We start from the raw sequence: 17,962 nt of genomic DNA, 5'->3' as shown, positions 1-17,962 counted from the left end.
TGTATCTCCCTTTGTTTACATGAAGATTAGCTTTTTAAAAATATTTTTTTTAAGTGAGCATACAGTAAAATTGTGTGTGTGTGTGTCCAGCTCTATGAGTCTTGAAGCTGACAACCACAATGAGGATACAGAACAGTCCTATGACCCCCAAAACTCCCTCCTACTGTCCTCACGAAGCCCACTCCTTCCTCCCATCCCTAATAACCACTAATCTGTGTTTGTTGCCATACTATTCCCTTTTCCAGAATGTTATATAAATGAAATCATACAGTATATAACTTTTTGAGACTGACTTCTTTCACTCACATAATACCTTTGAGATCCATCCAAGTTGTCATGTGTATTAATAGTTCATTCTTTGTTCTTGCTGAGTAGTATTCTATTGTATGCATGTAACACAGCTGGTTTATCCATTTACTTGTTGAGGGACTTTTGAATTGTTCCCAGTTTTTGGCAATGCTGGATAGAGCTAATACAAAAATTTTTAACAGAGTTTTGTGTAAACATATGTTGGTATTTCTCTATGGTGTGAGATTGGGATTACTGGGTCATATGGTGTGCATATTTAACTTTTAAGAAATTGTCAAACTGCTTTCTGGAGTGGCTGTACCATTTTGTATTCTCACCACCAGTGTATGAGAGTTCCAGCCACTCCATATCCTCACCAACACTTGGTAGTATCATTTGTTTGTTCTTTTTGCTTTTTTGCCTTTCTGTTAGGTGTGTAGTGATATCATCATGGTTTTAATTTGCATTCCCTAATGGCTAATGATGTTGAACATCTCTTCAAAGACTTATTGGCCATTTGTATGTCATCTTTGATGAAATACCTGTTTAAATCCTTTGCCCATTTTTTATTAGGTCATTTGAAATTTTCTTACAGTTGAGTTACATATATATTCTGGATACAAGTTCTTTGTTGGATAACTAACTTGCAAATATTTTCTCACAGTCTGTGGCATATCTCTTCATTTTCTTAACAGTGTCTTTTGTAGAGAAAAAGGTTTAAATTTTGATGAAATTCAATTTACCAAATTTTTCTTTTATGGGTCACATTTTGGTATCTTATCTAAGAACTCTTTGCCTAACACCAGATTGCAAAGGTTTTCTCTGATGTTTCCTTCTAAAGTTTTATAGTTTTAGGGGCTCCTGGGTGGCTCAGTCAGTTAAGTGGCTGCCCTCGGCTCAGGTCATGATCCCAGGGTCCTGGGATCGAGCCCCATGTCAGGCTCCCTGCTCAGCGGGGAGTCTGCTTCTCCCTCTCCCTCTGCCTGCCTTTCTGCCTGCTTGTGGCTCTCTCTCTGTCAAAAAGAATAAATAAAATCTTAAAAAAAAAGGTTTTATAGTTTTACATTTAGATCAACGACCCATTTTGAGTTAATTTTTGTTTAAGGTGTGAGGTTTAGGTCCCAAGTTTTCTTTTTTTGCAGATGGTGTCCATTTGCTTCAACATCATTTGGTAAAAAGACCATCTTTTCTCCATTGAGTTGACTTTGCACCTTTGTACATAAATCAATTGACTGTTTTGTGTGGGTCTATAGTTGGGACTATCTATTCTGTTCCATTGATCTCTATGTTTATCCCTTCGATATTATAGTCTTAATTACTGAAGCTGTGTAATCGTTTTTAAAATCGAACAGTGTAAGTCCTCCAACGTTACTCTTCTTTTTCAAAATTATTTTACAATCAGCTTATCTGCATCTACAAAAAAAAATCTTGATAGAATTTTGATTGAAATAGCAATCAGCAAAACTGGAATATCTGGATTAGTGATCAGCAAGGGAAAGAAACAAAGGGTGATTTAAATATTTCTTTTTTAAAAAATTGATGTTTCCAGTTTCTCCATTACAAACAATGCTGTAATGAACCTTGTTTGAATGGGACAAACTTTTAGGGGTCTTAAAGGGGGATATTATGGGTGTGTCCGCATGCACGCACTCGTACGCACACGCATTGGTCCATTGGGTTATTTCTGGTACTGCCCTGATAGAATTTAGTTTCTGGAAGCTTTAGAAGCGTAGCTGTTGAGGAAAAGCCATCCAGGTGAATTCCCCCAGTCCCTTTCCCACGTGGCGGTGACTGTTTTATTCCCGAGGCTCAGCCCTAGAGGGCGCCCGCTCCACTTGACTGGCGGCAGCAAACTGCAGGAGGCGCAGAAGCCCGTGTCAGGGCAGCCACGTGACTCGTGAAAAGTGGGGCCTCCGAAAGTATAAATACGTCTGTTCTCTGGCCTTAGCCACATTTTCTGTGGGTTGCAAAACTCAGCCTAAGAGCCCAGATTTTGGCTTCGCAGCAGCAAAGGCTGAAAGAGGGAAAGGTTGCCCAGAAAGCTTCACCCACACGTTGTACCGTGAACTTTTAAAGGATGGATACAACTCCCCGTTTCCAGGCGCGGCATAGCATCCCAAACATTTTGATGCTGATTACTTGACTAGATTTAAAAAAAATGTTTTTTTTAGCTGAAGGAAAACGATTTTGTTTAATATATTAGAACCTATTTATAATACTGGGTTGGAAGATGTCTCTGAATTAATAACACCAGTCTTATTCTATGTGTAGTTGTTATATTTAGGTAGACAGGATTTCACATTTTCTCTGGATCTGTGTAAAAATGAACTGTATTATAATAGTGAGTGTATAACTTTAAGAGTGCATTTAAATTGGGACACCTGACTGGCTCAGTCCCTAGAGCATGGGACTCTTGATCTGGGGGTTGTCGGTTCAAGCCCCACATTGGTGTAGAGATTACTTAAAAGAAAATCTTTAAAAATATGTATTTAAGGGGCAGCTGGGTGGCTCAGTTGGTTAAGTGACTGCCTTCCTCCAGGTCATGATCTCAGAGGTCCTAGTCTAGAGCCCCATGTGGGGCTCCCTACTCAGCTGGGAGTCTGCTTCTCCCTCTCCCTCTGCCACTCCCCCTGCGTGTGCTCTCTCTCGCTCGCTCTCGCTCTGTCTCTCAAATAAATAAATAAATAAATAAAATCTTTTTTAAAAATGTATTTGAGGGGCACCTGGGTGGCTCAGTCAGTTAAGCGGCTGCCTTCGGCTCAGGTTGTGATCCCAGGGTCCTGGGATCTGGCCCTTCCAGGCACTGGGGGCTCCCTGCTCAGCGGAGAGCCTGATTCGCCTTCTCCCTCTGCCCTTCCTCCCACTTGTGCTCTCTCTCTCCCTAATAAATGAATATTTTTTAAAAAATTAAAAAAATATTTAAATCAACTCCAATAGATAAATGACTAGCTTAAGTTAAATAGAAATGTTTTATTAATGTTGAATATGTATAACTTGAAGTAGACTAAAAACTTTTGCCATTAAGAATGTGTGCATAAATATCTATTTTCAGAAATGAGGCTCCTTGAAAAAAGTTTATATGTTGCTTAAAATATAGAATAAATATAGCAATACAGCATAGTTGTTAAGAAAACAAGTTTTGCCACTTCAAAGAATTTGTACTGCAAATATAGTCATAGAAGAAATGGGTGAATTTTATGCATAAGGTGTTCGTGGTAGCTATTTATAATAATATAATGACTTTACAATAGCAAAAGATAGAAATAAACATTCAGGGTTTAGATGGAAAAATATATATGATACAGACATGAAACGGAATATTATGAAGCTGTAAAAGGAATAAAGAAGACTTCTCTATATGAGAGGCATGAGCATCCTTCCACTTGACTAGAATTTCTTCAGAATGGTGTAGAAGGGAAATTTGAGAAATCAGGTGATGCTTTCTTTTTTTTAAAAATTTTTTTATTGTTATGTTAATCCCCATACATTACATCATTAGTTTTAGATATAGTGTTCCATGATTCATTGTTTGTGCATAACACCCAGTGCTCCATGCAGAACGTGCCCTCCTCAATACCCATCACCAGGCTAACCCATTCTCCCACCCCCCTCCCCTCTAGAACCCTCAGTTTGTTTTTCAGAGTCCATCGTCTCTCATGGTTCTTCTCCCCCTCCGATTTCCCCCCCTTCGTTCTTCCCCTCCTGCTACCTTCTTCTTCTTCTTTTTTTTCTTTCTTAACATATATTGCATTATTTGTTTCAGAGGTACAGATCTGAGATTCAACAGTCTTGCACAATTCACAGCGCTTACCAGAGCACATACCCTCCCCAGTGTCCATCACCCAGTCACCCCATCCCTCCCACCCCACCCCCCACTCCAGCAACCCTCAGTTTGTTTCCTGAGATTAAGAATTCCTCATATCAGTGAGGTCATATGATACATGTCTTTCTCTGTTTGACTTATTTCGCTCAGCATAATACCCTCCAGTTCCATCCACGTCGTTGCAAATGGCAAGATCTCATTCCTTTTGATGGCTGCATAATATTCCATTGTATATATATACCACATCTTCTTTATCCATTCATCTGTTGATGGACATCTTGGCCAGGTGATGCTTTCAACTACAATTTTCTTTTCTTTTTTTAAAACTTTCTATTTTGAAATAATTATATATTCACAGGAAGTTGCAAAGATAGTACGGAGAGGTCCTTGAACCCTTCATCTAGTTTCGCCAGTGGTTATGGCTCCGGGAACTATAGTAAAACCAGGACACTGGCATTGGTATGATGTGTTTGTATGCTTTTTTATCACCTGTGTATAACTGAGTAACCACTGGAACTGCTGTGTCACTACAAAGAGCTCCCTAGTGCTACCCTATTATAGTGCTACCCTGAATTTAATACCTTGAATATCACATCCATCCTTCCCTACCCCTGGTAACTACTAATCAGGTCTCCTTTTCTCATTTTGAGAATTTTATATAAATGGAATCATACAGCAGGAGATCGGAGAGTTTTTTTTTTTTTCCCCACTTAGCACAATGTCCTTGAGATCCATCCAAGTTGTTGCCTGTATCAGTAGTTTGTTCTTTTTACGGTTAAATATTATTCCATGCAGTATGGGTGTATCACAGTTGGTTTAATCATTCAACTATTGTAGGACATTTTGGCTGTTTCCAGTTTGGGGTTATTACAAATAAAGCTACTATGTACAATCATGTACAGGTTTTTGTGTGAACATAAGTTTTCATTCCTCTGGGATAAATGCCCAGGACTGCAACTGCTGGGTTGTAGGATAAGTGTATGCTTAGTTTTCTAGAAACTGCCAAATCATTTTCCACAGTGCTGTACCATTTTACATTCCCAACTACAGTTTTCTTGTTATACAAAATGTTATTGACTACTGTTAGCCCATGGCACTAGGCCAAAGGCACAGGAGAATCTGAGACACTTTTAATTTCTAGAGAAAATAAATTTAATATCTATTAGGTGAAGAAAAGAAGAGAGGTGAAAACTAATCTCTTTGCTGGCCCATAAAGTCCCATGTTTATTGTGTCAGGTTTTCAGAATGACTCTTCCTTTGCCATCAAGCTAACCTTTTTTTGGAAAGCTACAACACTTTGCACAGGCCACATGGGTATACCCCTGACCTCTGACCCTGGCTTGTATTCTGTCCCAAGGCTCCCCAGGAACCTTGGGCTTATTCTGGAATGTTCTTACCCCCAGTAACATTCCTGTAGAGACTTTAGAGAGTCATGTCAGAACTATACCCTCCCAGGGACCTCTGTACCTATACACCCTGTCCCCAGCTCCCCAGCACTAAACAGCATTAAAACTTTTGAGTGGTCTATCCACGTTCACCCTACCCTTCAGGCTTTCGTTGTGAGAGTACACAAGTGAGGTCACATTCCGTCGTGTAAGGAGTCCAGGCTTCAGGGTCATGCTGCCCTTCCTGACGTCCTTGGACAAATGACAACTCTTGAGCCTGAATTTACTCACCTTTACATTTGAGATGATAAATAATAAGCAGGACCAGCCAACAGGGCCATTGGGTGTCTGCTCTAGGCTGGCTGGGGATATAGTAGTGAACAAAGAGGAAGCCCTGCCCTGAGAGAGCACGATTCAAAGAGAAAACCTAAGTACAATGTTCAGGTATCAGTTAGGAAGGACGTTGGGTTTGAGGCTGGTGTTGAGGAGAATGACCACTATAACTTCAGTGTTTTGACCAAACCTCCGATGCAAGGCTTTCTGGCCAAGCGTCTGCGATTTCATTTTGTTGGAGCATTCGCTGTATCCCTGGGGGTTGCAGCTTTCTATGTTTGCTGTGGCTGAACCAAGAAAGAAGGCATATGCAGATTTCTACAGAAATTATGATTCCATGAAAGATTTTGAAGAGATGAAGGTCGGTATCTCTCAGAGTACAAAGTGATTTTGGAATGTAAAGAATTTCTTTGGGTTGGGTTCCATGGAAGTTTGTCACTGACCTGTGTTCCTGAGCTATGAAACATGAATACTGGGTTATGGAATAGTTTCTCTTGATAAAAAAAACAAGTAATAAATACTGTGGACAGTAAAAAAAAAAAAAATAGTACAGTGTTCAACCTGGCCTTTGGCGTGTAATTGGCCTTTGAGAAATGTTAATTGTTTTATTATTATAGTCAAACTCAATACTTGTTTATGGACTTGAATGGAATATGAACCCAGTATTATACATTTGCTCTAGTATTTTCTTATTCATTGTAGCCAGACATTAGTTATCATTAATTGTTAGGAGCTGTGCTGTTCTCATCTCATTGCTAAAGTAAAATCAAGTGCTGACCAAGGGCACTCCATTTTGTGCTTAAAACTTAGGATTATTCTGAATTTAATACCTTGAATATCAGATTCAGTAAGGGTCTCTTGCTGTGAGCACACAACTTTGAAGAAAGAGTCTATACAAACTTGTAAAAAAAGTCCCTTACAGTGTGTTGGAAGGTTCATATACTATTAAAAGACTCCCACAACAGTAAACAATTTTATTGTTTATAAAAGGTGACACATTTCATAAACACTTAATCAGAAATACAAGATTTACAGGGCACCTGGCTGGCTCAGTCGGTAGAGTATGTGACTCTTGATCTTGGGGTCATGAGCTCAAGCCCCACATTGGGTGCAGAGCTCACACAGACACACACCCACACACACACAGATACAAAATTTAGCAGAGGAAAAAAAACCCTTAGAGGAAATTAAATTTTTAAATCCATAAAAATGCCCGAAAACGTGGCAAAAACAAAAACAAAAACACGGCAGCCAGATGAATGCAAAAATACTCAAAAGAGGCTTGAATTTTAGATAAACTGTTCATAATGCAAACTGGTCAATGAGTGAACTGATGACCAGGTAAATTTATCATTAAGACATATGGCTCTGCTCAGAGTAGCTGTTCCTAGGGCAGAGCCAATATGGTGGCCATAGGCAGGTTGGACATTATCATAGGGCTAGGTGAGAGTGTCCTGGTGGCTGAGCTTAGGTTATCTCCCTGCTTCCAGGAAGTGGGAGAGGGATTTGGGGCCTCTCTGACTTCCATAGGGGAAGTTGAAGCCTGTTCCCCCTGTGAGACCCACAACTCACAGCCTAACCCCGAGAAGAGGCCGAACTGTATATGGAGGTCTCCATATACAGTTGACCCTTGAACAACATGGGCATGAACTGCGTGTGTAGGTTCAATTTCACTTATAAGTAGACTTTTTTTTCTATAAATACAGCACAATACTATAAATCTATCTTCTCTTATGATTTTCTTAACATTTTCTGTACTTTATTGTAAGAATGCAGTGTACATATGTTATATATATATATTTATATAACATAATGTGTTGATTGACTTTATGTTACCAGTAAGGCTTCTGTCAACAGTAGGCTATTAGGAGTTAAATTTTGGGGGGAGTCAAAAGTTATACTCAGATTTTCAACTGCACAGGGGCAGTGCCCCAACCCATGCATTGCTCAAGGGTCAAGTGTAGTAACCAACAGATGTTCATTATAGTGAATGGTCAGGTAACATGATTTCCAGTCACAGTTCATTGACTATCCAGTAATGTGACTTTGCAAAAAGTTCTGTAACTGCCCCCACCTCCTCAGCTTGAGTTTATTCATGCATAAAGTGTTAGAGTGGACTTTAGATGGTCACTACAGTCCCTGTAAGCTCTAAGATTTCCTGAGATTTCATTGCTGTCAGGGCTCCTCCCGTGTTTTGACCTTTCCAGGAGACTCGAGGCTAGAATGGATATAAGGAGTAGCATTTTTTTGTTGGAGGCTTAAAGACAGCCAAGACTTTGCTATAGCAAAGGTTAACGTTCTGTCTCAAAGATCTGTTTCCCCAGGCTCTCCGAATGTAAATGTTAAGGTGATGAAAACAGTGAAATCTAGGCTCTGGTTCATTCAAGTCAGAGACACTCACCCCACATGGTGCAGCCCTGGAGCCGAGGGCCTCCTCTGTGGCCTGCAGCTTCATAAACTCGGGGTTAGGCTGTCAGCACTGATTTAAAGAGATTTGGTGGTTCAGTTTGCTTCTGGGAAAGAACTGACATTCATAGTGGGGCTTGGGGGGATAACAGTGAAACCAGAGCTGGCTCTCCCCCACACCCCCGCCTTGGAGGGGCAGAGTGAATCACCTGTTTGCACAGAATGCTGTGGTATCAAATCCACAAATTCACAGGCCTATGCCTTCACCACTTCAAACTGGAAAGGTGTTGCAACATCTCAGCTTTAATTGCTAAACCCTAGCTGCAAACCCCAATCTCGGGACTTAGTAAGAACCGGGTGGGAAAGGCTGTGAATGGCGGCAGTTTTCGGCCAGGTGTGTTTATATGTTCCTCTCCTACCTCATTTGCTTCCTTGTTTGTGCTCAAACCCAGACCAGAGGCCTCTGGACAGCTGCCACCACCATGCTGGCCAACAGATGATGGGTTCGTAGGCTCAATTACAGGTTTGCCTTCTTTTCTATTCCTTGCTGGAATCTGTGGACCTTGTATCCACCCCAAAGTCCTAGGAACAAGCAACTCTGAATTCTTCTTGCCGTAGCTCGTATGACTCTCAGTCTCCAGGTCAGGTGGACAAGGAGTAAGGCTTTCTTTCCTAGAACTCCCCTCAGTGCAGGCCTCCCCCTTTCTTAGCTGGTGTCAAACCTCTAACTGAAGTCTTCCCTGGGCATTTACTCCCCACTCCTCAGCCACACATACTGAGTATCATACCGTGCTGAGGGTTTAAGGAAGGCCAGGGTGAGGGACAGGGATGACTCTGGCTCTGGGTCATCAGTCACATGGTGGGCCGAGGGTGGGCCTGTCCACCTGGCCCCCGTGGCTCCAGGGTCCTCTGCTCTCTTCTCGACATTATTGGGCCCCAGGAATCTTTCTGAGGTTGTCCCCGTGGCTGGCTGCACCACCTTCCACAGGCTTCCAGACTCCAGTCAGTATTCCTAGAATCAGCTCCCTTCCTGAATAGGAGGAAGGGAGAAGGAAGATACAGGAAGAACCAACAGTGTGGATTAACACCCTCCTGCATAATCCAGGCTGTCAGCCAACTCTCCCTTTGCTCCAGCTCTGTGTTGGTACATGAGAGATTATAGGCATTTATTTTTTCAAGAGGAATAGTAAAATGACAAAAAGTAATATTCTCTAACCTGTATTGAGTAAGTTCTGAACCCAGCATTATCTGATCTAATCAGCATACTTGCCTTTTGAACTAAGTACTGTTTTTTTTTTATAAGATTTTATTTATTTATTTGACAGAGAGAGACACAGCGAGAGAGGGAACACAAGCAGGGGGAGTGGGAGAGGGAGAAGCAGGCTTCCCGCTGAGCAGGGAGTCAGATGCGGGGCTCGATCCCAGGACCCTGGGATCATGACCTGAGCCGAAGGCAGACGCTTAACCGACTGAGCCACCCAGGCGCCCCTGAACAAAGTACTATTTTTAAAATTTATTTATTTAGAAGAGAGAGTGCGCAAGAGTGGGGAGGAGGAGGGGCAAAGGAAGAGGGAGAAGCTGAGTGGGGAGCCCCATGTGGGGCTCCATTCCAGACACTGAGATCATGACCTGAGTCAAAGGCAGATGCTTAACCGACTGAGCCACCCAGGCGCCCCTGAAGTAAGTACTATTATTATTTCCATTTTAAAGATCAGAAAACTGAGGCTCAGCGAGATAAGAAAACTGCTCAAGGTCACATGGCAAGTAGTAGGAGAGCTGGGATTTGAATCTCGGTCTTCTGACACTGGAGTCCAAATCCTTACTTCTAAGCAGTGCATCTTAGATGCTTTTGAAAAAAAATGTCAGACCTGTAAGTCTAGCGTGGCATTTGAAAATTCTGTTTTCATAGAGTTTGTATGATAGTCCAGCTCTTCTCTCAGTGGGACTATAAAACAGCACCTGTGGTTACTCCAGCTCAATAAATACTTGTTGGGATTGTACATCTCATGAGCAGTTTCGCATTTTCAAATACTTTTGTGTCTGGTTTGGATGTGGCAGAAAAAGTGAGAGGTTGCTGACAGCACTGTCTTATATAAAAAGTAAGAAAAACCTTTCAGGGGCCCCTGGCTGGCTCAGTTGGTAGAGTGTGTTACTCCTGATCTTGGGATTGTGAGTTCGAGCCCCATGCTGGGGGTAGAGTTTACTTAAAAGAAAAAGAAAGAGAGAAAAATCCCTTCTAGTTCTGCTTAAATTTCTGTTTGTTTGCCTACTGAGACTCCTTCAACTCTTCCTTTGTTTTGACTTCCCAGCTCCCATCCACATTCACTCAGGATGGGATGCCCTGTAGGGTTTTGGCAAGTCGGACCTGACTTTTAAATCAGACCTGGCTTTTAAATCCTGGCTCGGACACTTGCTATTTGTGTGACCTGAGCTGGTCTGCATACCTCTCTGAGTCTCCACAAAATGTCCATAAAAAGAGAGCAATAATAAAAGCCACCTCTGGGATATTGAGAGTGTACATAATTGTAGGCACTCAAATTCTAGTTCCCATCTTTGCTAATTAAATCAACCACAGCAGAGTATTCTAGTCAATTTAAACTTAAGATCCTTCTGAAAACTCTCTTAAGGTTGCCGTCCCTTTATTTGATTTACTTATTGTTATTTTTAAAGTAAGCTCTACACCTAACACAGGGCTTGAACTCATGACCCTGAGATCCAGAGTTAACATGCTCTACTGACTGAGCCAGTCAGGTGCCCCAATCTTTTTAGGTGGATTTAGGAATTCATGTTTACAATGCAGCTTAATGACAATGTATCAATAGGATATTTTCAGTTGCAAGGAAAATGTTGACCCAAATTGGCACAAATAGTGAGAAAATGTATCCAAAGGCGTGAGAGTTGATTCAGTGGCTCGCTAGTGGTGGTAAGGATGCAGGTTTTCCAGTTGTTTCTTGGCCTCTGCTCTGCTTCTGCTTTTGCTAGAACCATCCTCCCATCTTCTCTGCCTATCTAAATTCCCCCCCTCATGTGGCCAAATCCCTCATCATCCAATCACGACTTCTCTCCCTTTTCTGAATTCTGGTTCTTAGGGGCAATTCCTGCGTGCGAGCGCATAACCATACTCTTCTGTGTGTTACTGTGTTTAAATCATCAAATTCCTTTAAAAAATATTTATGATGTAAATACAAAAAGCAGCTTGACTAGAATCTCTAAATGAACATTTATCTAGCATCTAGCACATAGAAGGCATGCAATAAAAAGTGTTAGGATAGGTGTTGCTGGCTGGCTCAGTCCGTAGAACATGTGACTTTTGGTCTCTGGGTCATGAGTTCAAGCCCCATGCTGGGTGTAGAGATTACTTTAAAAAAAAATGTTGGAATGGTCAATAAAACACCTGAATGGTCTTAAAATTCTGAATGATATTTTTAAAAAGCCATATATTGATTAACATGCAGAGAATTTCAGGGCTCACAGAAATGATTTTCTTAATCTAGGTCACTATTTTACTGGCTTCCATCATTTGCATATACCTTTACAATTTCTGTGTTATCTGTTTACTATCTGTGTTATTACTAATACGGTTCCTTAAATTGATTAGTTTTTACATCTGTTCTAGATCTAAGGAATGGTGTCTCTGACACCAGTGGTTTGATGTGCTAGTTATTTTCATATATCTTAGAAAACATACACAATTAAGGTATCAGATAGTTGTCTGTGTGCTGCCTAAAGTTATTTCATGGGGCACACTTGGGAAACACTAATCTTGCCATATTTACATCTATATGTTTTAGGATTAAAAAAAAAACAGTCATAACACACAAAAACTACTCTGGTATGTTTACTATTGCATTCTTCTCCTTACATGAACATTTAAGAAAGGCAAAACTAGAGACAGGAAGCAGATCAGTGGTTGCCTGGGGCTCGGGACCGAAGTGGGACTGACCTTGAACAGGAAACAGGGAAGTTTTGGGAATGCTGGAAGAATTCTGAGACTGGATGGTGGTAATGGTTGTACATCTGTATGAATAGAAACAAATCCATCAACCTGTGTATTTCAAATGGATACATCCTATGGTTTGTAAATTATATCTCAAAGAAGGAGGAGGAGGAGAAAAAAAAAAAGAAATGATCAACCAGGAGGGGACCTGAGGGGGGGCTTCTGGAGTCCTGGTGATGTTTTGTTTCTTGGTCTGGGTGTTGGTCACAAGTGTATGTTCGCTTTGTGAAAATTCATCAAGCCATTCATTTATGCTTTGTGTACATTTCTATATGAACATTATACCCCAGTAACAAAATTTACTAAAAAGAGAGAGAGAAAAGAAAAAATAAATCAGCCAAGGTTGGGGGGGGCACCATAACTTCCCAATAAAGAGTTACTTTCCTGTTTATTATTTTGTGTAATGACATCATCCTGCCAACGTAGTTTTATGATGTGAGGGGTTTAGGTTTTATGTGTCTTAGGACAGAGAAAAGGTTATAAAAAGATATTTAGCTAATCGCACAAGTGCTATAAGAATGTCAGCGGAAGCTCTTGTTTTTTAATTATTCATAGCAATTATCAATGTGGACAATATTCAACTTGCAACCAAAATAAATGGATGTTTGAAGAGGCCTTAGTGGAACAATCAAATCATCAGTCTCAAAATGTCCCCTCTCTCAGCCTGGTCCTGCTGCCTGCCAGAGTTTCAATTCTATATTTATCTTCCCAGATCAGCAGTATAGCAATTAGTTATTATAATAGGAGCTACCAATTTATTGTGTGCCGACTTCACACCAGGCACTGCGTTATCAGATCTTTTCATCCTTTAATTTCATTGTCTCAACAACCATGCCAAGAAGTTGTCTTATACCATTCTACAGTTGAGGAAACTGAGGCTGGGGGCTCCTGAGTGGGTCCAAGCCCATGCTGCTGGGGAGTGACAGCCGGAGAGCAAGCTGGGGTCCCACCCCATGTGCTTTGCTAGGTCTTGGGACCTGACGTCAGTGACAGGAGATGAGTGACATGTGTAACAGAATTCTGAAGCCCGAATCATGGCTCTTCACGTGGTTACTATAGTTACTTCTCTACACGATGCTCACATTTTTGCTGGGATAACAATGGACCCACTGTTAGCCATTGAGGTGTTTGAACCCTTACCTACCTCATGAAACCCGAGGGACATTTTAATAGGTTTAAAATAGCTTTCCTGCCTTTTAATCAGACCTTTTATTTCAGAAGCTCCTGGAACGTTAACAGATCCCATACTATGGCAGCTCTACCAATATTGTTTTTTGCACCTTGTGTAAAACGTAGGAGCTCTCTAAAGGTAACACAACCCTATTTCAGACAGAGACCCCAAAAAACTCCTTGACAAAAGCGATGCAATTGGATGGGTGGGTGGGGGGGTGCATGGATGCCCCCTCACTAGGTTGAGGGTGGGGGTGGGCATGCGGGCAGCAAGATGTATGGCAAGAGGGGCCTTGGATATGGTAGGAAGGAGAGGCTGTAAGACCTGGAGGGACCCAGCCTGGGAGGGCCAGCAGAAGAGGCAGGAGCTGTGCTTTGCAAGTGGGTAGGCTCTTGCTCAACTAACAAACATATGCAGAGGAAGTGGTTTGGATTAGGAATGAGGTGGGAAGACAACCAAGGCCTGAAATGTGTTACTGACAGGCGTTTAGAGCACTGAGCTGTCAGGGAGGATGAGAACTCAGAATCTGGGGTTGCCTGCTGCCCAAGCGATGGTCAGGCAGCTTTATTCCCTCTGGACTCTCAAGGCCCATGACATTCTCAGAGGGGGCACGCTGAGACACCCATGGGACTGAAGCCAGAAGCCAGAGCTTCTGATTCCTGGTCTAATGGCAGATCCATTCTCTCTAATTACAGAGTCATAATGGTGAAGAGGATGGTGACATCCAAGGACAACCACAGGGCCTCTGTCTCAACCCTGGTGAGAACCAGATTCCTCCCTGCTGGTTCTGTAGCTCCCAGCAGAGTTCTGGAAGCTGATTAAAGAGAAGATCAGAAATAACAGGTAATTAGGAAACTTATAAAAAGGAAAAACGCTCTCATCAAACTTGCCAAAGCATCTCCATGGCTGGCAGTGGGGGAGGCATTGGAAAGTACTGGCTGCAAGGCTCACTTGTGCCGAAGGGCTGGCCTAGAGCCTGGGGCACGTGTGCAGAGGGACTGGGGCTGGTCCCCAGGGGTGGAGTGGGGAGGTAGTTTGGAAATGTATTTCTCAGTTGGGGCAGCCAGTGAGCCAAAGGCTAAGGAATGTCTTTCAGCAGCCCCAGGAGAACCTCAGCCGGTGAAACCAGAGGTACAAGGACCAAAGGGGACCAAGGGCAAGAAAGGGAGAGACACATACACAGAAGAGAAGGAGCCCACCAGCAAGACAGATGGATGGAGTGGACTTCTCCCCTGGCCAGTTCCTTGGCTATTCAGAATTCTCCAGGAGGGGTAGTTGGAAAGAGCTCAGGAACATTTTGGGTCCAGATAATCTTTGCAATTGGTTGCTATAGGGTCCCTTACCTCCTGGGATCCCTAGGGACTGTCCTCAGCTTGGGAGCCGTGTGGGAGGTCATTGGAATGCCACACGTGGGCTGAGTGTAGGTTTAGCCCCCAGGTGGTCTGGCTGGACTTCAGTAGCTCTCTGAGCAGTGGAGCAGCACCCCACAACCTTTGGGGGCACCTCCCCACCCAGGGGATCCTCACAGCATCTTCTAATTTAAGGTTGAGGCATACACTCCCCCCTACTCCCCCCTTTATTGTACCCTATAGGCCCTCCCATTTGAATGCTCAGGAGACTGTTTTGGAAAAACCCCTGAAGGGACAGACTTTCTTTTTTGCATTTCTGCTCCACCAATCCTAAGGCTCCCTGAAGCTGGGGATGGGTGGGTAGGGGCTCTAAGTGACAGAGACAGGGCAGGGGATAGAGGTGGGGTGGAAAACGGAGCTCCTCTCTGCAGTCATCATCCCAGAGATCCATCCTGTGTTTTGGGCTGAGTTTCATTTGCTGGTTCCTTCTTCCATCTTGTTTACTTTCATCTCTTCTGTGCTCTTTCATTTCTCCACTCAGTAAACCTTACTGACCATTTCCTGTGGCCAGGGTTGTCCCAGATGAAAACTCACTTTGAAGACTGAGACACCATCTTCTCTGTCAAGGAGGTCACATTCTAGGTCAGTTTCGAAACAGAGTGAGCTTTATGCTCAGTGGGGGCAGGCAGGGGTGTGGTTTGGGAGCCCAGGTGTTGAGGGGTGAGTGGACCTAAGTGGATAGGGATAGAGATCAGGGAAATCTCCCAAAGGAGGAGGGAACTCATCCTGGTTCCTGCTCGGGGTTGTCAGATGAAATACAGGAAGGACCCTTGTATTTAATGCAATATTTATGACATAATTTTCCTGAAACAATTATTTGTTATTTATCTGAGATGCAGAGTTAACTGGGCATGGTGTATTTTCATTTGCTAAATCTGGCAAGCCTAGTTTCCTGATGAAGATATAGGAGTTAGCTGAATAAACAGAGGGACAGGACGCCAGAGCATTCCTGCAGAGGGAACAGCATGTGCAAAGACTTGGAGGTGAGGGATCCCATGCTTCACCGGAGGAACTGAACATTGTCTAGGGGCCAGAATATGGAGTGCAAGCGGGGAGGGAGGGAGTGGAGAGAATGCACCAAACTGGTGCATAGTTGTTGAGTAGGTACTAAGTGCCAGGTACACTGTGCTCACACAGGGTGCTCTTCTAAGACAGATGGACACAGCCTCTGCTCTCAGGGAGCTCACGGTTCAGCTGAGAGGCAGAGAGGTGGTGAGAGAGGTGGACACTGTGGAATTTACAGCTGGGCAACATCAGCTTGGCTGGGAGGTCAGGAGATGACGATACACTGAAGGATGAGGAGACAGGCATGCTGAGGGCTGGGGGAAGAATGTTCTAGACTAAGGGAATAGCATAATGGAGCACCTAAAGTAAAAAAATCCACAGTGGGTCCTGGATAGTGAAATGTGGCCAGAGGGGCTGGGGCCCTGAGGAGAAGAGAGGCAGAGGAAGAGTCTGGAGAAGTGAGCAGGGGCCAGATCACATGGGAGGGAATTTAGGCTCGATCCTGAAAGCAATGGGAAGCACTGAAGGAGTTTAAAGCAGGCAGGGTGACACGACCAGCTTTGTGTTCTTAAAGGTGACTCATGCCGGAGAGAAGAGGACGGGTGGGTAGTGTGAGGGCAGAGAGAATGAGGGTGGTGAGGGAGGGGGCCCCTGCAGATGTGCGGGGCAGACAAGTCAGTGGCTTGGAGAGGAAGAGAGAGAAGGAGAGATGGGTCCAGGCTGCACTGAGACGGAAGACTTGGCAGGGCTGGGTTACCCGGCACTGGGAAGTGAGGGGGCGGGAGGAGCAGGCGTGACTCAAAGCTTCTGGTTTGGACAGATGGGAGGACGGTGGCACCACTTGCTGAGCTGAGCTGGGGACTTGAGAGGTTTGGGGGTGGCAGATTGACAGGGTTCAGGTTTGCACGTGGAGAAGGTGAAGAAGCTGGTGGTGGGCCATCGGAGGAGGGTGTACAGGAGGAGAGACCCAGGGGTGCCCAGCAGAGTCGCGTTCAAAGCTCTCCTCTCACACTTGGCTGTGTGGCCTTGGTCAAGGACTTTCCCTCTCCTTGCCTTAGTTTTCTCATATGTACCCTGGGATGATGTGGGCAGTCTGTCCTCAGAGTTGTCAGGGTGTGGTGAGCAGCCTCCAAGATACCCCAGTGATCCCGTCCTCCTGGGACCCACGTGCTTGTGTGGTGCCCTCCCACACTGTAATAGGGTCAGTTTGTGAGACCAAGGGACTACATGTATGTCACTTTGAAGGCTACGTTATAAAAAACATTGTGGCTTCTCGGGGTGCCTGAGTGGCTCAGTGGATTAAGCATCTGTCTTCGGCTCAGGTCATGATCTCAGGGTCCTGGGATTGAGTCCCATGTCAGGCTCCTTGCTCAGCAGGGAGCCTGCTTCTCCCTCTCTCTCAGCCCCTCCCCCTGCTTGTGCTCTCTCTCTCAAATAAATAAAATCTTAAAAAAAAAAAAAAAAAAGACATTGTGGCTTCTGTCTTTTCTTTCTTAGATCACTGGCGCTGGGGGACACCCCAGCTGCCATGTTGTCGGAGAAGCTCAGGTGAAGAGAAACCACTGCTTCTTGCTAAAAACTACCCGAGTGATCTTGGAAGTGGCTTCTCCAGCCCCAGCCCAGCCTTCTGTGGACTGCAGCTCCAGCTGACATCTAGACTGTAAGATCTGCTCTCTACCCAATCTGCTTCTAAATTCTTGACCCATAGAAACTGTAAGGTAAGAAATGTTTATGTTTTGAGCCCTTACATTTGGGGATGGTTTATTATGTGGCAATAGAGAACTGGTCCAGAGGGCACAAACACTTAGCACAGTGCCTGGCACAGAATATGCAGCATCTGTGGGTCGAGTTCAGGAGAGAGGCTTGGGCTGGAGGTATGGATCTGGGAATCTTTTGGCTTAGAGACAATAATGGAATCCATGGAGGTGGCTGAGCCAGTCCACAGAGATGGGTAGACAGGAGAGGATGGTCTTGGCCAGAAACCTGGACAGAAGGGGCGGGTAGAGCAAGAAGAGGCGCATCTCCAGGAGTCTGAGGGGAGGGGCTGCAGAGGAAGCAGGGAAACTAGGACAGGGCCCAGGAAGAGGCTGTGTCCTGGAGGGTGTGGTCAACAGCATCCCTATAGGGAGGCCTGAGTGCGGGAGA

At 43.9% G+C, this 17,962-nt stretch overlaps 1 protein-coding gene and 1 pseudogene across 1 annotated transcript in view; both read left to right on the top strand.

The window, feature by feature from the left end:
* PXK (PX domain containing serine/threonine kinase like) overlaps positions 1-13,536 on the top strand; it is a 102,145-nt gene extending 88,609 nt beyond the window's left edge. The window contains exon 18 of the mRNA XM_078076601.1: positions 13,451-13,536. Within this exon, the coding sequence (XP_077932727.1) occupies positions 13,451-13,521 (71 nt within the window). The 3' untranslated portion in view covers positions 13,522-13,536. The remainder of the gene's footprint in view (positions 1-13,450) is intronic.
* On the top strand, positions 5,933-6,298 carry LOC118522641 (cytochrome c oxidase subunit 6C pseudogene; annotated as a pseudogene).
* Positions 13,537-17,962: the final 4,426 nt, after the last annotated feature.

The sequence above is a fragment of the Halichoerus grypus genome, chromosome 1 (genome assembly GCF_964656455.1).
Source record: "Halichoerus grypus chromosome 1, mHalGry1.hap1.1, whole genome shotgun sequence".
NCBI lineage: Eukaryota > Metazoa > Chordata > Mammalia > Carnivora > Phocidae > Halichoerus > Halichoerus grypus.
Note: the sequence above shows the minus strand (reverse complement) of the source record. Positions and strands in the feature narration are given on the sequence as shown.